The sequence below is a fragment of the Ascaphus truei genome, chromosome 3 (genome assembly GCF_040206685.1).
Source record: "Ascaphus truei isolate aAscTru1 chromosome 3, aAscTru1.hap1, whole genome shotgun sequence".
Taxonomy (NCBI): domain Eukaryota; kingdom Metazoa; phylum Chordata; class Amphibia; order Anura; family Ascaphidae; genus Ascaphus; species Ascaphus truei.
The window spans coordinates 324,809,243-324,829,272 of NC_134485.1; the positions used below are offsets into that span (position 1 = coordinate 324,809,243).

At 47.5% G+C, this 20,030-nt stretch overlaps 1 protein-coding gene across 1 annotated transcript in view; it reads left to right on the forward strand.

Annotated features, from left to right (window-relative positions):
- The window catches only part of LOC142490742 (inactive dipeptidyl peptidase 10-like), a 75,894-nt gene that overhangs the window by 5,370 nt on the left and 50,494 nt on the right, over positions 1–20,030 (forward strand). The window contains exons 3-6 of the mRNA XM_075593158.1: positions 2,965–3,079; positions 5,487–5,582; positions 10,328–10,422; positions 11,127–11,201. Of these exons, the coding sequence (XP_075449273.1) occupies positions 2,965–3,079; positions 5,487–5,582; positions 10,328–10,422; positions 11,127–11,201 (381 nt within the window). The remainder of the gene's footprint in view (positions 1–2,964; positions 3,080–5,486; positions 5,583–10,327; positions 10,423–11,126; positions 11,202–20,030) is intronic.

The window sequence follows — 20,030 nt, forward strand, 5'->3', positions numbered from 1 at the left end:
ATAGCTAAGGGACTTTCCCATTAGCTAGATCACCAGTGGAGCAGGACGAACTGCAGGGAAGGATTCCCTAAGATTGGAGGACGACCGTGAGGCTGCCGGACACAAGGCGAGAGGGGACATTGTTGGGAGGCCCTGCATCGTGGGATCACGGATGCGGCTCTTCTTCCGACATCAGGATTTCCTGGTTAACCAAGAGTAACCAGGAAGGTACCCACGTGCACCATTAATACACAAGGGAGGGTAGCGCTACCCTAACATGTACATTTAGGGACATCTGTGGTACTAAGGTGCCAAAGGGATAGGGTGCGACTAGGATCCTTGTGGGTATAACTGCTCCCTGGGATAGGAGGGTTTGGATAATAACGTATTGTATATAAATACCTGTGGGATCCTGCGATAAAGAGTTTTTGTTTTTTACTATTGTGTCTGTGATTATTTGCTGTGTATCTACACACGTTCCTGTGAGGAGCCATCCTGTCTACGCGGGGATCCTCGGGGGTGGAGGCGCTGCAGCAGGCACCCCCAAGCTCCCTATGAGCGGAGGCTTAGAGGCCTTCTGTAAGCCTGCAGGTTAGTACCATAACGCCGGTTGTAGGCAAGTCTCTCTGGGGGGGGGTGGGGAGGAGGGAAGGGTGTTACATCTGCTTTAAAATGAAGAACTATTGCAGCACAATTACAGAAAATATGGGGTATTAAACTTTTGGAAAACTTTCACGAATATCTTATGAAATATAACCAGAATGTTTGCAATCTGAAAACCTAGACATTTGCACATTTCTCCCCGCTAGTACCATCACCATGGTATTTGTTTCTCTGCTGTTGCTGCAGACTCCCAGATATCATTTTGAAAAGCTAACGTTATGTACCGCATTTGAAAGCAGCAATCCCCCTAAAATGTCACTTATTTTCCCTTTTATTACCTGAAACAAAGTGGTATGCCACCTCAGTTCCCAAGATATTCATTTTTTTATCTGCCAGTAATTTGAGAGAGAAAAAAAAAAAGCAACGTGGACGCCAGGGTTACCAACCGAAAGTTGCCAGAGACAAGCTGATCCCAGCAGCCATCTTGTATTTCCTGGACTGTGGTTCAGCTCCAGGCAGCGGCAGATTTACAAATCCGCCGCCCTTAGGCACTTGCCTGTGTCTGATGCCTGTGCCTACCACCCTGTCTTCTCCTTCAGGATCATGATGTCATTTAACATCGCAACGTCACGGTTGCCATGGCAACGAGACGCTGTGTGACGTCAGTTGTGACATCCGCGGTTTCATTTGATGCTCGATTTTGAAGGAGAAGCAGGGTGGCAGAACAGAGGCGGCCGGCACAGGTAAATAAGTCCCATTAGGTCCGATAGGCCAGAAAGTGTGGCAAATGCAAATGGGGACGAACATTTTTGCCAAATTTTGCCGCCTTAGGCCCGGGCCTAATGGGAAATCTGACACTGGATCCAGGGGACCTTCTGTAAATGAAAAATATATAAAAAGCATTGTGGATTGCTGCTTTTAAAATGGTAGTCAATATCATATTCCTGTTTCTTCTATATTTTGCCAAATGAGTTACACCACTCAAATTCTTTTGCAAAATACCTGCTGCTCCAACACTGTACATGACCTTTGAGTATAGCGCATTGTATTGTAAGCTACACTTGCAAACGTTTTGTAAGTGTAACACTGTTCCCCCCCACCCCCCCCAACCAATCTCATGTCGGGTACCCTAGGGGAATGGTGTCCTGGTTACTGTGTATAAGATGGTGCAAATCTGCTGGCACAGGGGGCCCTGAGTCTCCCACGATGGTATGGGGGATGATATCAGGATTGGCTTTCAAGGTATAGTTGAGTAATACTCACTGGTACAGCGCCTTCATCTCCAACAGATCCCCAGAATGGTAGGGAGGAATCTCTGAAGGAGAACTTCTCTGTGCAACTTCTCCCTGAATGATTCCAGGCTCAGGCAAGAAGGTTTCTATATCAAGGATATACTTTATTCCTGCCCATCATGCAGCCCGGTCACTCAGCCGCACATCATAGGGTTGTCACCCGAAGGAAGTCCCTGGACAATCACTCCTAGTCAGGGCCCTAGAAGCTGTCCTAGCTCTTCTCTTACTCCCTGGTGGAGTAAAAGGAATAGTCTCCCACCTCTCCCAGAAGGAGGGCCACGAAGCCTGCCAGAGCCCTGGCAGCTTGCTGGGATAGACTATCCTCTCTCAATGGGGAGAGGAACTGCTAAATTCAGGAAATGCTGTGCAATAAGTAGTTCCAATAGGAACCACCCCTGTGTCACTGTGATTGGACACAGAGCCTGATGACACTATCTTCACGGCCTCACTGCATAGCATGTGTGTGTAGGGAAAACCCATGATTACTCCTGGCAAACCTGCCCTTAATAGGGATGATTACTGCCAGGAGGAGAAAGAATCATAGCTCAAACTTACCCAGGGCTACATAAGAAAAAGGCTTTTCTTTGAAATGCTTATTTCTTAACCTTGGTGAGCTCCACACGTATTTGTATGAAAAATTGAGAAGTTCCCATTTTTGGCCATGCAAAGCAACAAACGGCCATCTCTCAACCCTTTTCCTACAGTATGTCACAAATGAAATGTGCGGAAACAGCTGACAAGGAGCCTTTGCACCATCAGTATTAGTTTTACAGAAACATGAATTTGAACGGCGTTCAGTGATTTATTTTTCTAATTATAGATGTCACATTTTGAAAATATGACCCAGAGAGTTTTTCTGGCTTGTCTAGGCTCTTAAAATCAGGGATTTTGATCAATAAATACTGCCCTCACACGTTTATTTTTTTTGTCACGTATTTCCATAATGGTCCCAATAAATTTATTTATTTATATTTATTTATTTATAAATATTTTACCAGGAAGTAATACATTGAGAGTATACCAATAAATGCAGTGCTGGCTCCTCCTTTTCCCATGACTCATACACTGATGCTGTTTGGTGTTTTCCCAGGGCATGAGCAGCTCAGACGCCCCACCCCGTAACTGGCGTGGGATCGGCCTGGCAGTTCTGGTGATCACTGTAGTCATGTCGCTGGTGCTGGTCTCCATCCTACTTTTCACTCCAGGTGAGACATTGCATCTGTCTCTTCATCGCATTCCCATCCTCCCTCATCGTCTCTGTAATTCCTGCATAAAAAGGATACACAGTGGCAAGACCGTAGGCCATTACATTTTTCAAAAAGTGCCACACCAACCCTCGAGCCTTTTATATTTTGTTACATGTTATCAAAAAGGGTGACCAGCCTCTGAGACGCCGATTCTTAAAGAAAATGATCGCGGGTGTCATGATAAGATCATGAGATATTGTGTATTTTAATCCATCGGGTGCTTCAGGGGTTAAAAAGGTACAATTTGGGTAAAAATACAATGTATGGGGTTGGCCTTAAAAGCGGACTTGGTTGGGTGTTGGAATTATAAAATAAGGTTTTATGGCCTTTTAACTCGTCAGCTAGGCATAGTGTTAAACTGACATGCTCTTGAGCAGGGGTGCGCAAACTGGGGGGCACGAGACATTTTTTGGGGGTCGTGGCTCATTTACCCGGCTTAAGCCCCCACTTCAGTCCATGCGTCTCCATGGCAACATGGCATCAAATGACGCTGCAGGGTCATGTCACGTGATGTCACATGACCCCGCAGCATCATTTGACGCCACATTAGAGGTAAAGAGGGGGGCGACACAGGGGGAGAGCAGGCAGGGAGGGCACAGCGCATGAAGTTTGTGCACCCCTGCTCTAGAGATAGGAACATATGTTTTGCAGAGCTGGAAGTAAATGGGGTTTTCCTGACACACACAATCAGGATACTGTTATCTCCAGTTTTGTTGGAATACATCAGGCTATTGAGAGTAGGTAAGATCTTTGGGCTGGGATTCCTTTTACTAAATGTTACATTTATGTCTGAAGCACCTCTTCCCATTATGTGTTGTTTGTATTATTTCTTATTTATATGATTGTCACGTGTATTACTGCTGTGAAGCGTCATGTACATTAATGGCGCTATATAAATAAAGATATACATACATAAATAGTAGTCCAGTGCAGTAAGTTTATTTTGCCATTCTCTAACCTCTCCTTTGGTTTGTGGGGTAACCAACCAATATCCTAACTAAATGTAAATTGGCTGAACTCACGTGTGCAAATGCATTGTTGATTCCTAAAATCTGGTGTGGCTATTGGTCCCCGAGTAGAGGTTTGAGAACCACTAGCCTGGTGCGTTTCAAAAGTAGCAACATTTTCGACACCAATCACCAATCAAAGGACACGCAATTCTTTTGGTGAAGAAGATCCAGGAGATCTGGGTGTTTTTTTTAAATCAAATTCAGTACAAAAAATATCATCTTACACAAAACATATTACTGTGGTACACACACACTGAGATAACTAATTGCAGAATTCAGAAAATCAAAATAATAATTAGGGCGCAGTGAACCAAGAAGGGCACCCACAACTGTACAAAATGACCATATATTCACACACACACACACACACACACACACACACACACACACACACACACACGTGTGATTCACATCTTATACTTCATTGGGGTGTATAAACATCTAGCCTTTAACAAATATAATCTGGTTGGAGGACTGCTGCGTTTAAGGGGAGTGTTGGCTCGGTTATTCTTAAATCCGTACTTGCTGAATCTGTGAAGTTTTCAGCCGGAATTTAAATTCAGTCTGGGAATCAGCACGTGAGTGGGAAGCAGAGGTTTACATTCCCTGCAGATAGATTTCCTTGTTCCAAAATCCATCTCCGTGCTCCGTTTTGAGAATGCTCCCTAATATTCCAAACATGCTATAAAGCTTGATTAATTCGGTCATCTTAATTGCCATTAACCATAATGGTCATTTCTTCTTTAGTCTGATCCGAAATTACAGCTTTGGAGGTTTCACTCCCCATGGTGATGAAAATCATTGACATTAACTGGAAGTAAAACCGTAATGGATTTCCCTGAATCACACAAAGGTGTATAGTTAATCAGAGTAGTTGCATACATCTGCACACCTATCATCATCACATACTGCACCGACACACTTTATTCGAACAAATACCCAGTATGTACCTGGCAGATACCTGGAATGCGCCACTCCTCACCTCTGACAAGCCCCGTTGCGTTTGCCTTCCCAGCCTGGGTTCATGCCTGGCTGATGGGCGGCTGATCTGTTAAATGATAATGATTAGGATTTAATAGGCTGCAATGCTTCGCGTGTCTACCAGATGGCATAAATTCATGAATTGTAATGCAGTATATATATATATATATATACTGTGCAGTATTGCAGCCAGCGGGAATAAAATGCTTCAATCCCTGCCTGGAAAATAACCCAATGCACTCGGGCAGAAAACAGTCACAAACCTCAATACACCCGGGTATACCTGAATTCGTGGGACTAGCCGAGCTCGAATAAAGTGTGTCGCCAGTGTACACACGTGCTGCTCTCTCATGTGTGTTGCTTTCCCTACACAGAGAATCAGAGGCTGCCTGAGAAATCCCCCCTTACACTGTCTGACCTGGAGAACATGGATTATCAACCCTATACACCACTCCTGTTCTGGGCAAGTGGTAAGTGTGACACAGGAACACATGCCAAGCACACACATGTAAACTAACCCATACTCTATACCACCTATGTAAAAATAAATTATGATTAGAGTAAGATCCATCTATATATATCAGGATCACCAGCAGCGCTGGTCAATGCACTGCGGGATGAAGGCTTCTCCAAGGATCGTCCAGGTACTGCGGTTGCAAGCAACTCTTCTCCACCATGGTCCAACAAATTTTCTGATTTCATCCTCCCATCTTATTTTTGGTTATCGTATTGGGCTTTTAATCTCTCTTGGAATGCAATAGAGTACCATCTTTCTCCAACGATGGTCATTTCTTCTTGGGATCTGTCCGACCCATTGTCATTTTAATTTCTTCACCCTTGTGATGATATCACAGACTTTTGTTTGGTTACGAACCCATACATTTTTCCCCTGTATCTGCAGGGTATTAACCAAAGATTATAGGTTCTCGATTCAGGCGGCTTGGCGATGAGATAGCAAGGTTGTAAAACAATGGGCACCAGGAACTTTTGTAGCGCAACAGTCATTTATTTATGTCCCAAGTACAGGCACCGCTTATACACATTTTGACAACGTTGCACTGTATTTTATATCAGACATGAATATGGTTCTTCCATTAGTGTCACTCTTAACACTTGAACGGAGGTACATTTACTTAGTTGCTCCATGTAGATGTTGGACTTGTTGCTTCGGAACCATCATCGGTACTAATCTGATTACTCTGGGCCCCTACAGGAACCCTGGTGGGTCTGCCTTATTTGATCCAATGCCTGTTTGGGACCTGCCACTTCCATAAAGACTGATGAGGAATATTAGTGCTGATCTGCAGGCACCAGGGAACCATCTTTCATGAAGCCCTCTGTGGCGTGCCGAATTCCTTTTCATTAACTATTCAGGACTGCATTCCTTCTTTTGGAGATCCCAACTTAAGGCGTACTCTCCCTATCTAAAATATAATAAACAGGGGGGGCTGGTCTATGCTATTACTTTATAAACATACTTATCTACTCTCCCCGAGGCTCCTCTCCGCTTGACCTCTGGGAATCTAACTTTCCCGACTCTTCCCTTATATCTTCCCTGTGATGGCAACACAAGGTGGGGCCTTACACAAGCCAACACTGCTAGTAACCTTTTAGGAGGGGATATATATATATCTGTCTCTTCAGGACGCGGTGGTGCCCTCAGCTGTTTTTCCCCCTCCCTGCTGCATATTGCGGTCCATGCCCCTCTCATCTCGGGAGCATGCGCAGTGCAGCGGTTGCGGCTTACCTCTTCTGAACCCACGGGTACTCTCTCGGCTGTGGACATCTGCTACCATCTTGCTGGACTGGTGCTAAGTACTTTTCTGTACCCCTTTGGCTTTTGTCATTTGTTATCTGACACTTTATATGCCTCTCTGTGTGTGCCTTATCAATTGGTTACTTTACATTATGTGATTTTGCTGTCATTGACGCTGTGATTCTCACACCCTTACCTCACACAGGGGGCCTCACATTTGGTAGCCTTTGACCGGCCGGTCTGAGTGTTCTGAGGCAAGAAACTTTCTTGCCTCTACACCTTCATACTTATGGGTACATTTACTGTTTATGCAGTGTAGCACTGTTTGCCAGCATTTTTTTGTCTCCACATCCTAGGTTCAGTTACTGTCTCTCCTTATGATTTGTGGTATTTGTATTTAAGCCTAATTTTGCTTCAATCTACTTATCCCAGGAGGTTTCAGTATCATTACAGCTTTGCTCCTTTTTATTTATTTATGTCTATATGTGATGAATACATTTTTGATACATTTCATGTATGCTAGAGTGCTTTTTTGGGGGATTCTCTTCTCTGTGTTGGAATATCTATATATATATATTTGAAAATCTTGGATGTGAGTGTCTGGAGACCATTTGATTGGTCCGCCCGCCCTCCCACGGCTCTCATTGGCCCCCCAGAGCACGCTCTCTCCTGCTCTCTCCTCCCACAGGCCGCTCCCTTCCCTGGCTCTCACCTCCCACAGTCCGCTCCCTTCCCCCGGCTCTCACCCTTCCCCGGCTCTCACTCCCCCTGGCTCTCACCTCCCACAGGTTGCTCCCTTCCCCCGGCTCTCACCCTCCCCCCGGCTCTCACACTTCCCCGGCACTCACCCTCACACACACCGCTCCCACTCCAAATCCCCCCCACCCCCCACACAGAGCACGCTCTCTGCGGCTCTCACCTCACATAGGCCGCTCCCCCAGCTCCCCATCCCCGAGAGCGCTCCTCGGCTCTCTCTGCCTCTCCCATGAAGGGCATGTTCAACGGCGGGGCACAGCACCTCCTCTCCGGAGTGTCTCAGCCTCGCCGGGGGTCACAGACTCCTCCTCGCACCCGAGGTGGAGGAGGAGGGCGGCCGGTATCCGGACGAAGAGGAGGAGCGTGGCCGGGTGCAAGGTGAGGAAACGCAGGGAAATGGGTTCTTTCATGCGTCCCTGACTCCCCCCCTGCCCTTTGCCCCCCCTGCCCTTTGCCCCCCCTGCCCTTTGCCCCCCTGTCCTTTGCCCCCCCCCTCCCTGTCCTTTGCCCCCCCTCCCTGTCCTTTGCCTCCCTGTCCTTTGCCCCCCTGCCCTTTGCCCCCCCTGCCCTTTGCCCCCCCCAGCCCTTTGCCCCCCCTGCCCTTTGCCCCCCCTCCCTGCCCTTTGCATCCCCCTCCCTGCCCTTTGCCCCCCCCCCCCTCCCTGCCCTTTGCCCCTCCTCCCTGCCCTTTGCCACTGCCCTCACTGCCCTTTGCCCCCCCTTGCCTGCCCTTTGCCCCCCCTTGCCTGCCCTTTCCCCCCCTTCCCTGCCCTTTGCCCCCCTGCCCTTTGCCCCCCCTTCCCTTTGCCCCCTCTTCCCTTTGCCCCCCCTTCCCTTTGCCCCCCCTTCCATTTGCCCCCCCTTCCTTTGTCCCCCCTTTCCTTTGTCCCCCCCTTCCCTGCCCTTTTCCCTTCCCTGCCCTTTGCCCCCCCCCTCCCTGCCCTTTGCCCCCCCTCCCTGCCCTTTGCCCTCCCCTTCCCTTTGCCCCCCCTCCCTGCCCTTTGCCCCCCCTTCCCTGCCCTTTGCCCCCCCTTCCCTTTGCCCCCCTTCCCTGCCCTTTGCCCCCCCTTCCCTGCCCTTTGCCCCCCTCCCTTCCCTGCCCTTTGCTTTTCCCTGCCCTTTGCCCTTCCCTGCCCTTTGCCCCCCCACCCTGCCCTTTGCCCTCCCCCTCCCTGCCCTTTGCCCCCCCTCCCTGCCCTTTGCCCCCCCTCCCTGCCCTTTGCCCCCCCCTCCCTGCCCTTTGCCCCCCCTCCCTGCCCTTTGCCCCCCCTTCCTTGCCCTTTGCCCCCCTTCCCTGCCCTTTGCCCCCCCTTCCCTGCCCTTTGCCCCCCCTTCCCTTTGCCCCCCTTCCCTGCCCTTTGCCCCCCCTTCCCTGCCCTTTGCCCCCCTCCCTTCCCTGCCCTTTGCTTTTCCCTGCCCTTTGCCCTTCCCTGCCCTTTGCCCCCCCACCCTGCCCTTTGCCCTCCCCCTCCCTGCCCTTTGCCCCCCCTCCCTGCCCTTTGCCCCCCCTCCCTGCCCTTTGCCCCCCCTCCCTGCCCTTTGCCCCCCCTTCCTTGCCCTTTGCCCCCCTTCCCTGCCCTTTGCCCCCCCTTCCCTGCCCTTTGCCCCCCCTTCCCTGCCCTTTGCCCCCCCTTCCCTGCCCTTTGCCCCCCCCTTCCCTGCCCTTTGCCCCCCCCTTCCCTGCCCTTTGCCCCCCTCCCTTCCCTGCCCTTTGCCACCCCCCTTCCCTGCCCTTTGCCACCCCCCTTCCCTGCCCTTTGCCACCCCCCTTCCCTGCCCTTTGCCCCCCTTCCATGCCCTTTGCCCCCCCTTCCCTTTGCCCCCCCTCCCTGCCCTTTGCCCTCCCCCTCCCTGCCCTTTGCCCCCCCTCCCTGCCCTTTGCCCCCCCTCCCTGCCCTTTGCCCCCCCCTTCCCCGCCCTTTGCCCCCACTCCCTGCCCTTTGCTCCCCCCTCCCTGCCCTTTGCCCCCCTCCCTGCCCTTTACCCCCCCTCCCTGCCCTTTACCCCCCCCCCTCCCTGCCATTTGCCCCCCCCTCTCTGCCCTTTGCCCCCCCCCTCCTGCCCGTTGCCCCCCTGCCCCTCCCTGCTCTTTGGCCCCCCCTCCCCTCCCTGCCCTTTGCCCCTGCCCCTCCCTGCCCTTTAACCCCCCGCCCCTCCCTGCCCTTTGCCCCCCCGCCCCTCCCTGCCCTTTGCCCCTCCCTGCCCTTTGCCCCCCCCGCCCTTCCACTCCATGCCCCCTGCCCTTCCACGCCCCCCCGCCCCTGCAAGCCCGGGCAATGCCGGGTATATCAACTAGTATATATATATATATATATACACACACACACACTATATTATATAATATATACATACATACGATGAAAAACTGGGTACTCTCAGGACTGAAAATAACAATATTTACTTTATTTGAGAAATCAATGTTTCTGCTCTCACAGGAGCCTATATACACATACTGTACAAAAACACATGCACATATGTAGTCCAGATAAAGTCTACTCAATCTTTTCTCTATGCATATATAAAAGTAGTAAGAGATCAGACTGTGAGCCTGTTGGGGCACAGTCTTATCTGCTAAGAGACAAATAGGGCACTGCATACACACTGGGACACCAACAAAAACACTCATAGATGACAAATGCCCAAATACTCAATCACGGAAAGTCCCACACTCCATCATGTATGTCTCTTCTTTCCCTCACTCAGACTCTGAAATAGTCCTGGAGACCAGAGATGGGAGTCTGATTCAACAGAACTTGGAGACAAAGAAGTCCAGCACCCTTCTGAGTAACATCACCCTTGTGAGAAATAACAATAGTTCACCTGGCCCCACATAATATTCAGACTATGCTATTTTACAGGAGCTATCCTATCATCTGTTACTTATCACTGTCATCCTAACCTTCTCCCGTATAACAAAAGTTCTAGCATCAGTCACTCCCGCCCTCATGATGACATTAATGAGATGCCTATCTCTAAGCAGTGTTGCATTCCCATCCTTCCACATTAGATGATGTATGCCATTATCTCCTATCTCCACCTCTGACTTCCTAGTGGCTCTCTTCCCCAATCCTGGGGATTCTCAGCCAGTGTGTCAAGACACCCTGATGTGTTACCAGTCCAAGTCAAGCGTGTCTCGGACATTTACATAGCAAGGCAAAATGTAAAAGGACACACACAAATGAAACCATAAACGTAAGAAAAGATAACTGAAACATTGCATTCATATTTACTGTAAAAAACAGTCTGTAAAATTATTATTTAGTAATAGCATAGCTTCTAAGATGGAAATCCCGACAGATAAGCAAATCAGTGTCACCTGTATTGTAATAATAAGTTGGGGTGTACTGCTATTGCCATACAAACTATGAGAACTTAGGTGCTAATCCCTTCTCCCCGGGTTGCGTTCTTCATAATAAATTCCCATCCAACTCTCAGACCGTGCTAGAATCTGGAACTATTTCATTATCAGCGCTCTGACTGATGTCATTTCCCATCTTTGCAGATGTCTCTCAGAGCCTCACATGCCCAGCTGTCCCTGGACCTGCAGAATGTGCTTCTGGTTTTCAACAAGCAGCAGGTAAGAGAAGAGAGGATGTTATCCATCCCTGTGACCTGGAGAGCTTAACTGCTCTACATTGTGTGAGAATGGGCCGCAGCAAATGGTCCTATTTCTACCTGTACGTGTGCATTATAAGAGCACTGTCTGGTGTAAAACCCCTAGGTGCAGGGCATGTTATATAAGCACTGTTTGGTTGGTTTAGGAGACTGTCTTGAGTGTAAACGAGATGGGTACAAATAAATGTAAAAGAGCACTGCCTGAGTCTGATTGGGTCAAAAATCCCGAATTAATAAAGGGTGCTAAGCTTAGCTCACTTGCACCCAGATTCATCAAGCTACATTACGCCTTAATGCAGCTCAATTAGCTCTATCTCCCATTGACTTTAATGGGACTTGACGCAGGTACAGGTGCGGTAACCAATGGCAGAGCTTCATGAACAACCCTCTTGAATGGGAGGTACGGTGTGCTAGCATCCCTTCGTGAATCTGGGCCTGGGGTGCTGGAAGCAGAGGGTTATGTAAAGAGGTATTGGGTGCTGGACACATGGTGTGCTGTTGAAACACTGTCCCAGGAGAGTTGATTTAAGGACAGTGGGTGTAAGACTGTAATGGTAGGGACAGCCTGGCACAGCACATTAAAGGTTAAGCCCACAGTTTGTCCCTACCCGTCATGATGGCGACCCAGGTATTGGGTTAAAATGGCCATTTAAGTGTAGCCAAAATTGCTGCATATGTTTATAGGTGTTCCCTATATTAGAGATGACTAACGACAGTTTATTTGTTTTTTGTGTTCACTATGTATTTTCTGTAAGGTTCATTGTATGTTGGGCCCGTGATTCACTTAGCGTGGCCAGCATACAGTGAATCCAAGGATTGTCCATTGTATTAGGTGCAGTGTTGTGAGATAAAGGGGAGTTGGACTGGGATGCGCCCACCTTCTGGGGAAGTACACTCTCCAAGTTTGGAGTATTGTTCTCTCCCTGGCAGTGAGGCGTCTCGCCCTGAGGGAGGCATGGAGCCCTGAGGGAGGCATGGAGCTGAAACCAGGCAGCAATGCCTGGGTCCTAGCCCTGTCTGCTCATTCCCTGTTGGCCAGTTCATATTTTCCCCTTCCTGAAGCCCCGCCCCTTGAGCTGTCTTACAGCACTTTTCCATCCCCCAGTTCTGATTGGTCCTTCCAGGGTGAGCCCCTGGTACCGGATTGTCTCAGTGAAGACAAATCTCTTCGCTAATTGGTCAGTACCCGGTTCTCCATGCTTTCAGATGGAGTTCAGGGTTCTATGTAAGCCAATGCCAATCAGAGTTCCACAGTTGTTCATGGTCAGTCTCGGTGACTAGAGACTGACTACAAATATGAACTGTGACCCGAAAAGGCGGTGATCCCAAGTTACTGGGATATAATGAGACGGACAGATCGTGGAGACATCCTGGTTAAGCTTGCTTAAGCAGCTCCCAGCACTTAGTTAGCTTGGAGTCCCCCCTAATACTGTTGCCTGGTGAGTTGGACTGTGTTTTAGTACTGTGTCGCTCTGTTTGCTTCAGCCAAAATACACGGTGTCTTATTTAACTCCTACATTCTGTCTGGTGATTGCGATCCCAGTGTAATAGTTTGGTCTCCCGTGAGAAAGACCACTATTGGAGACGTTTCTGTTAGTTGTACTGTATTTGTAGCATAACTATAAAACAAAGACTGTAACAGAGAACTAACCCAAATTAATCTGGACATAGCAATGAACAAACTCTGAGATCAAATGTATGAATAGAGAGCAAATCCGAGCTTGTTGAAAGTACAATGAGTAGGAGGAAATGAATAGAAAAAAAGAGAAGTAATTAATCAATTCAATGAATACACACATATATTACAAGCCTAGGGAACAAAATTGAGGAATTTGATATTTTCATATTGCAGGTCATTTGGGGAATTGGGGAACTTCCAAAACTGTGGTTGGAGAGAAATGTGACTCATGCTTCTTTATATACATATCTTACAGGCAATGACAATCAGAGTAAATACATTAGCAAGGTAATATAGAAGTTGGGACATCTAGAGTTAGGAACAAGGGAGAATTGCAAAGTACAATACACTTGGTGAACTGAAGTTTGTTGCAGTTATCCAAATGGAACCTCAAAATAGAGACACATATATTGGTAGCCCTCCCTGCCCGGCTATAAGGGAGTTTACATACAGTAGATGTCTGTTGTTGGCTTCTCAGGGTGCATTGCCTTTGTGAGGAGTTGCCTTTGTCAGAAGTTCTGAACAAGATATTGTGTTATAACTCCTGATGATCCTGACTTCAGTTTAGTCCCAGCCTAGGGCTACAGAGTGTAACTCTTGCACTGCCCACGAGCAAGACAGGACCTCGGTACTGAGGTGGGGAGGTAATAAACCACGCACCCACAGCAGCGGAAGCGTGCCTGGCAGGCGGATTGTCAAACGTAGCCGGGTCTGGGTTGGAGAGAGTGGGTTAGTCGATACTTGCCAAGGTTTTGGAGTATAGAGCTCAGAATAGTCAAGTCCGTTAACCGTGGTCTGGGTTTGGAGAGGTCCGAATAGTAGATGTCCGTATAGCCGTGGTCTGTGTTGGAGAGATCAGCAGAGTCGAAGATAAGCCGGGTCAATAGCCAGAGATACTCCAAAGACAAGCCGGGTCGGTACACGAAGGGTTAACTGCAAGAAAAATACAAGACAAGGAGCAGGGCACAACGGACGTAGGAGCTCAAGGCTACAAGAGGTTATGCTCAGCAAGGTATGACAAGAACTGCAGGGTACGTATGGGAAACAGGAACCAGTAGCAAAGGAGGCGGAGCGGAGGCGCGGCCTCTGCAGAGACAAGGATTGGCTGCAGGAGACAAGTGGGCTAATTGAATACTTGCCACGCAGCTGGGGAGCGGTGCACGTCATCACGTGTGCGTGCCGCGCGTGAGAGAAGCGCGGCACATCCGTGGGGGCGGAGCTAAGCTCAGTGGCACACTAGTAGAGCTGCGCGTGCGCTCTGTAAGAAGAGCGGGGGTGAGCGCACGCACTAGTGCCAGAGCGGAGGTCTGAGATAAGACAGGTAAGGAGGGAAGACGTCGCAAAGGACGTGTTCCCTGATTCCTTACACAGAGAGGGCTGTGAGTTACTGAGGCCAGGTCACATTAAATAAAACACAGGTTTTCTGACACACAAGTAAAAACAAGGTGAAACACAGCAAGTAAGGCCTGGGATCCGCTGCGCCCGGTGGCGCGGGCGGCCGCATGAGCATTCCCCACCAGCAGGGGAATCCTCCCGAGCCGGTCCCGGTCCCCCCTGGCTGCACAGCTCACTACACGCTGTGACGCGTCAGCCGCTAGGGGATTCAAGAGAATTGTAATCCCAAGCGTCGACGCGTCACGTGGTGTGGCTGTGAGCCAATGAGGAGGGGAGGCTTCGGGAGGAGGGGAGGCTTTGGGGAGCGGGGAGGAGAGTGTGGAGGGAAAGCAGCGTGAGTGCCTGTCTGTCTGTGTGTGTATGTGTGTGTCTGAGTGCCTATCTGTGTGTGTATGTGTGTGCGTGAGTGCCTGCCTGTGTATGTGTGGGTGCATGAGTGCCTGTCTGTGTGTCTGTGTGTGCCTGAGTGTGTGTGTATGTGCCTGAGTGTGTGTGTATGTGCCTGAGTGTGTGCCTGAGTGTCAGCGTGTGAGTAGGGCAGCCCGCAGCAGCTCCCTCCTGCAGTCCAGGAGCCCGAGCCCGTGGAGGGTGGGGGGGGGTAGCGGGTCCCTCCGCTTAAACCACGCCCCCTTCCGCTTAAACCACGCCCCTCCCTCCCACTCCAGCCCCGGCTCCCGCTCCCTACAGACCGCATATCGCGGTCTGTGTCTGTCAGCGCCCCGCCTGTCTGCAGTGCGGGCGCGCTGACTGAGGGAGCGGGGCCTTAGCCTAAGGCAGCTGCAGAAAGTAATATAATAAAGTGAGCTGGTGACTTGCGTTCATAGTTCTTCTAATTTTATAAAGGATAAAGACAGTGGGCCATATTTACTAAGTACCTTCGGTGCTGGAATACACTAGTCTATTCAACTAAATGGACTGTTAGGTGTCTTCCTGCGCCAGAAGGTGTCTCATGGCAGAATACTGCTTATTAGACCTGCTTCTCTATCCCAGAATAGTGCTCTGTACAGGTATGAGCACTCAATGAGAAGTAGAGCTCATAACTAAGTATATTGTGACAGTGATGATAGCTATCAGCTGGTTTAGCTCTCACTACTGTACTAGAGTTGTTGTTCTGAATAACAGGTTGTGTGGGTGCAACTTCTGACCCTGTTGGGTCTGACTCCATACCCCATTCCTCATAAGGTGCCTTATACATGTCAACCCAGTAACACTTTGTGTGCTGTGGGAAGCCAGCGCAATCACTTCCTGCGGTTTGTAGAGTTTTGTTCTACAATAAAGTATTTCCGTTCAGTATGTGTCTGGCAGATGACACAGTGAATATGTGTCCCTGTTGTGTTATACTGTAGCCACCTTTGTGCATATTCGCCATGTAGCACCATGAGTGCTAATACCTGTAGTAGCTCCCTCCCCCAGGCTTCCTTTAAAAGCAGGAAGCAATGTATTCTCCTGCCAAGCAGGGAAAAAAGGCAGCGCTCCAGAGGACCAATATTGGATATATTTAAAGTGAAATCAAATCAATGTTTCAGTCCTAACCATGGACCTTTGTCAAGATGCCAATGATAATGTCATCAGATCAAAGCATTATCCTCCATCTTTCAGATCACCAATTAGGAAAGAGGAAGGAAATGGTGAGGCTACTTAATTTGCATTAAGATAAGCACCGTCCAAACCTCTATTAATATTTGCTAAGATTTTTTAGGCAACTTTCAAAAATCTTTAAACATACTTATATTTATCTCATTAAAAAAAATCAGATACCTAGGTTTAACTCGTCACAAATATCACTGCCATTGGTTCACTTTGGCTCTACATGGGCCTTTGTTTGTGCAAACCACAGGCAGCAAGAAGTAGTCGGCTAAGGAAGATAAATGTCCCATTAGAGGCAGAAATGGAAACTAATGCTGACTCAACATGAAGAGAGGAGAAATGATTCAATACAGAAATAGAAGGGCAGGAGATAACCAGAGGAATGCTGAGAGGAGCAGCTAACCATTTATTTACTTCCTGGTAAAATATTTTATAAATAAATTTATGGTCCTTGCACTGACAGAGGAGGTTATCCAGAAGGGAGGAGGGTACTATTTAACCAAATCCCCCTATTAAAGATGAATGTGCTATTTTGTTTCTCCCTCCATCAATCAAAGGAAATCAATTGCTCCCTGTGACCCCCAAATCCATATGCTGTGAAGCTGTCTTGCTAGGGAAGTTTGAGTCTTTTTCATCTTCCCTAGCATAGAGAAGATGACTTCCCAGCATATTGAATGAGGGTGAATGACTCACACGTGCCATCATTCTCTCTTACACAAGGGTCTAAACCAGGATGGCTGCTTAGCTCTAATTAATGGCCAATATTTACCAAGAGCTATAGTACTCGATGAAACACCTTCAAGCATGTCTTAGTAAATATGGCTCCTTATAGTCCATTCAAGTGAATAGGCTGTAAGCTGTCTTGCAGCATGGAAGGTATCTTATGGAGTAGCACTTCGTAAATATGGCGCTTTGTGCATATGATCCATGTCAGGTCTTTAACACAAGGATGTACAATGTATATAAATCACTTTTCCAGCAGACTCATATTTAACAGTAAAATCTTACACAAGACATTTTAGCATAATCAACTGTTAATTTGCAACCTGTAAATAAACAGTTTATTATGTTAAAATGTCTTGTGTAAGACTTTATTAGAATAGTGCGGCATCTTAGGATATCCAGCTCCATGTATAACTACGTGACAGAAGTGGGATCCCGGCCACTCTTCCACCTTACTAAGAAAAACTACACCCACATGTGATTATCTAAACAGAGTGCGGTAAGATCTAAAGCCTTTATCCCGAATATATTTAAAAGTAAGACACAGCCTGTCAAATAGTTTCCATTACGTCTCCTATATCATTGTAATCACATACTTTACGTGGTTTGCTCTTCTGAGAAATATTGATGGCATTTGTGTAATAAATAATACTGAAAATGCCAGCTGCTGTGGTTTTGAGAACGGCTTCACAGCTCAAGTTGCTAACTGTCCCATATTTGCAGGGAAATTTCCACACTTAAGATAATTGGATGGGACAGTAGAAGGGCCGGATTTTGGAAACACTCTTTGCTTTTCTGTCATTGTTACAGTGTTTAGTATACTGCAGATGCACAGAGAAGAGTCGGTCAGCCAGTAAGATGACCTACAGAGGAGAGTAGAGTGTAATAACACTAAAAATAATGCTATGTTTGTTACTCATACATATTTGAGGCATTATACTTAGTCAGACCCTGCAAAAGCCCTATTTCAGGTTGTGGATGTAACACCAAGTTCAGCTATGACCTAACTAACATAACGTTAAGTTCCTGCTTTAACCTTAATGCAGTTTTGTGAATAAGTGAAATTAGGGTAACACCTAATTTCCATCTAATTTATATTTCAATATCCCTAACAGCCATTATAGGAATCGAATTACACTTTATAGGAGAAAACATGACTTAGCGTTACGTTATCAGTCTTTGAAGATATGTGATGAGGCTTAGTGTGACATTCTATTAGGTTAACGTCATACAGTATTAAGTGACCACACTGAGGTTTGTGGATCTGGGACTATGGCCCTAATCGATATGCTATGAAGCGGTTTCTCCTGTGCAGGAAAAGACATGAGGGGGAAGCAGTTTCACAGCATATTATATGGGATTGCAGAGTGGTAACTACAGAAAAAAGTACCTCCTGCCTCCAAAGTGTTACCCCACTACATCCTTGCAGAAAAGTTGGTAACTATTTTGAACTCAGATTGGCTATTTCAGGTAGACATGAGACACTGTTTAACCCATAACAAAAGCAGAGTGTTCTGTATGTAACTGTTTCTCGGCCCCCACCCAATCTCACATTGGCCCCTGTGGTCTACTGGCCCCATTACATGTATGTATAGTGTGTGGTGCACCTTTCTGGCTTACAGGACTCCTGAGTCTCCCGCTGGATGGTAGTGGGGATATCAGCACGACAGGCATCTGAGGTAGTGTGATCTGAGTCTTACTCACATACGATGCAGCGCCTCCACCTCATCAGGATCTCTGTGGCTGCAGGGGGATGTATCTGATGAGGACCTCCGCTGTGGTACCTCCTTCTGCAGAATGACTCCACACTCACACAGAAGGGTTGCGGTGAACAAGGGCTTCTTTATTTGCATCATCCTGGACAGACTGCCCCTCATAGCGGTCGTTCTAGCCGCTCATTGCTCATTTTGGTGGAGTACATCCCTCTCAGAAAGTTCCTCCTCTCTTAATAGAGTTGGATCACCCCTCCCTAAGGGAGATCACCATCTGTGTCAGATCCCTGAACACAGTGTATGGTCAGCTAGTAATTGTATCTGACGTCCTTAACTGCTGCAGACTCTCTTGAACTTGAACCCAGACTTAACACACTAACTTTAGGCAGTGCTGTGTCTTATATATGAAAAAAATAGAGATTGCTTCCGAGGTTCACAGCACCTTCACTCAGCCAGTTGTATGAATATAAAAAAGTTTATTAGTAACCAGCAATGTACAACAGCATGAACACTCTTACGCGTTTCGTCCAAGCCAGGACTTTTTCAAAGAGTATATAGACTCAGAAAACAGCCACACCTCTTGTGTCACTAACAGTGGACACAGAGCATCTTGTCACATGCCTTGTATACATATGACACCTCACCAGGGTGTGAGGGCAAACCTCCATGATTGTTGCTTGCAATCCTGCATACTTACCAGGTTTACTGCCAACATGAGAGAGAACTGTATACCATTTTTATACATGGCTACATGTACATTGTGGTCTAAACATTCCTTAAACCTCTATGTGTCCTGGTGATGTTCTGTGATTCTTGTGCCAGGTGGTTAACGTCAGCTTTGATAGCCGAGTGAAGAAGTGTGAGGATGACAGAGAGTAGCAAGAACTTAACCACACACACACAACCAAGGCACCTCAGGAAATCTATTTTCAAAACTCCCAAAAATATCTCACAGGAGACCAGCACCCATGTCTCGCAGCCCCCCCCCCACCCCCACCCTCCCTCCATGCCAATAACAGGTTACATTTTAAAACAAGGTAACATTTCATAATGTGCCTTTGTGTGCTTTCATTTTTCTGCAATAACTGTATACAGTATGCTACTAAATCAGACTGCAACTTCTATGCCTCATGAAACTGCGCTGTACAGCAATAGCCAGAAGCAAATATTAAACGAATTGCAGGGTGATGAATGAGTTCCGTATTCTATGGAAGATGAGGACACCAGAGAGAAGCTTAGGCCTTCCCGGTGCCAAGCGCAGACTCTCATTTATCTAATAATCAATCCCACTAAAAAGCTTTTTCTTTTTATGAGGATTACCTGCAGTGATGCCAGCAGACTTACACAGGGATGCGTCCCATAGGCCTTTGTAACAGACACAATCTCCAAATGGTCTTAGCCCTTCCTGGAATGCTCTTGCAAAGCAGTTCCATATGTTACAATTGCAATAATAGGTAAGCTCTCAGCCAACTTTTATATTTAAACTAAATTAAAATACAAACTGATACCTATAAATGAAAAAAATAAAAAGCATACTAATAAATAGCAAAGAGTGCTGCAGAGATGCCAATGTTTCGGCAATCGGCACGGTTATGAACTACTTTATAGAAAATCTGTGTCAATCAGAATCGCTCTAAAAGAATTTGAAAAATAATATTTATGTAAAATCGGAAACTACAGGAGTATTTCACAATGG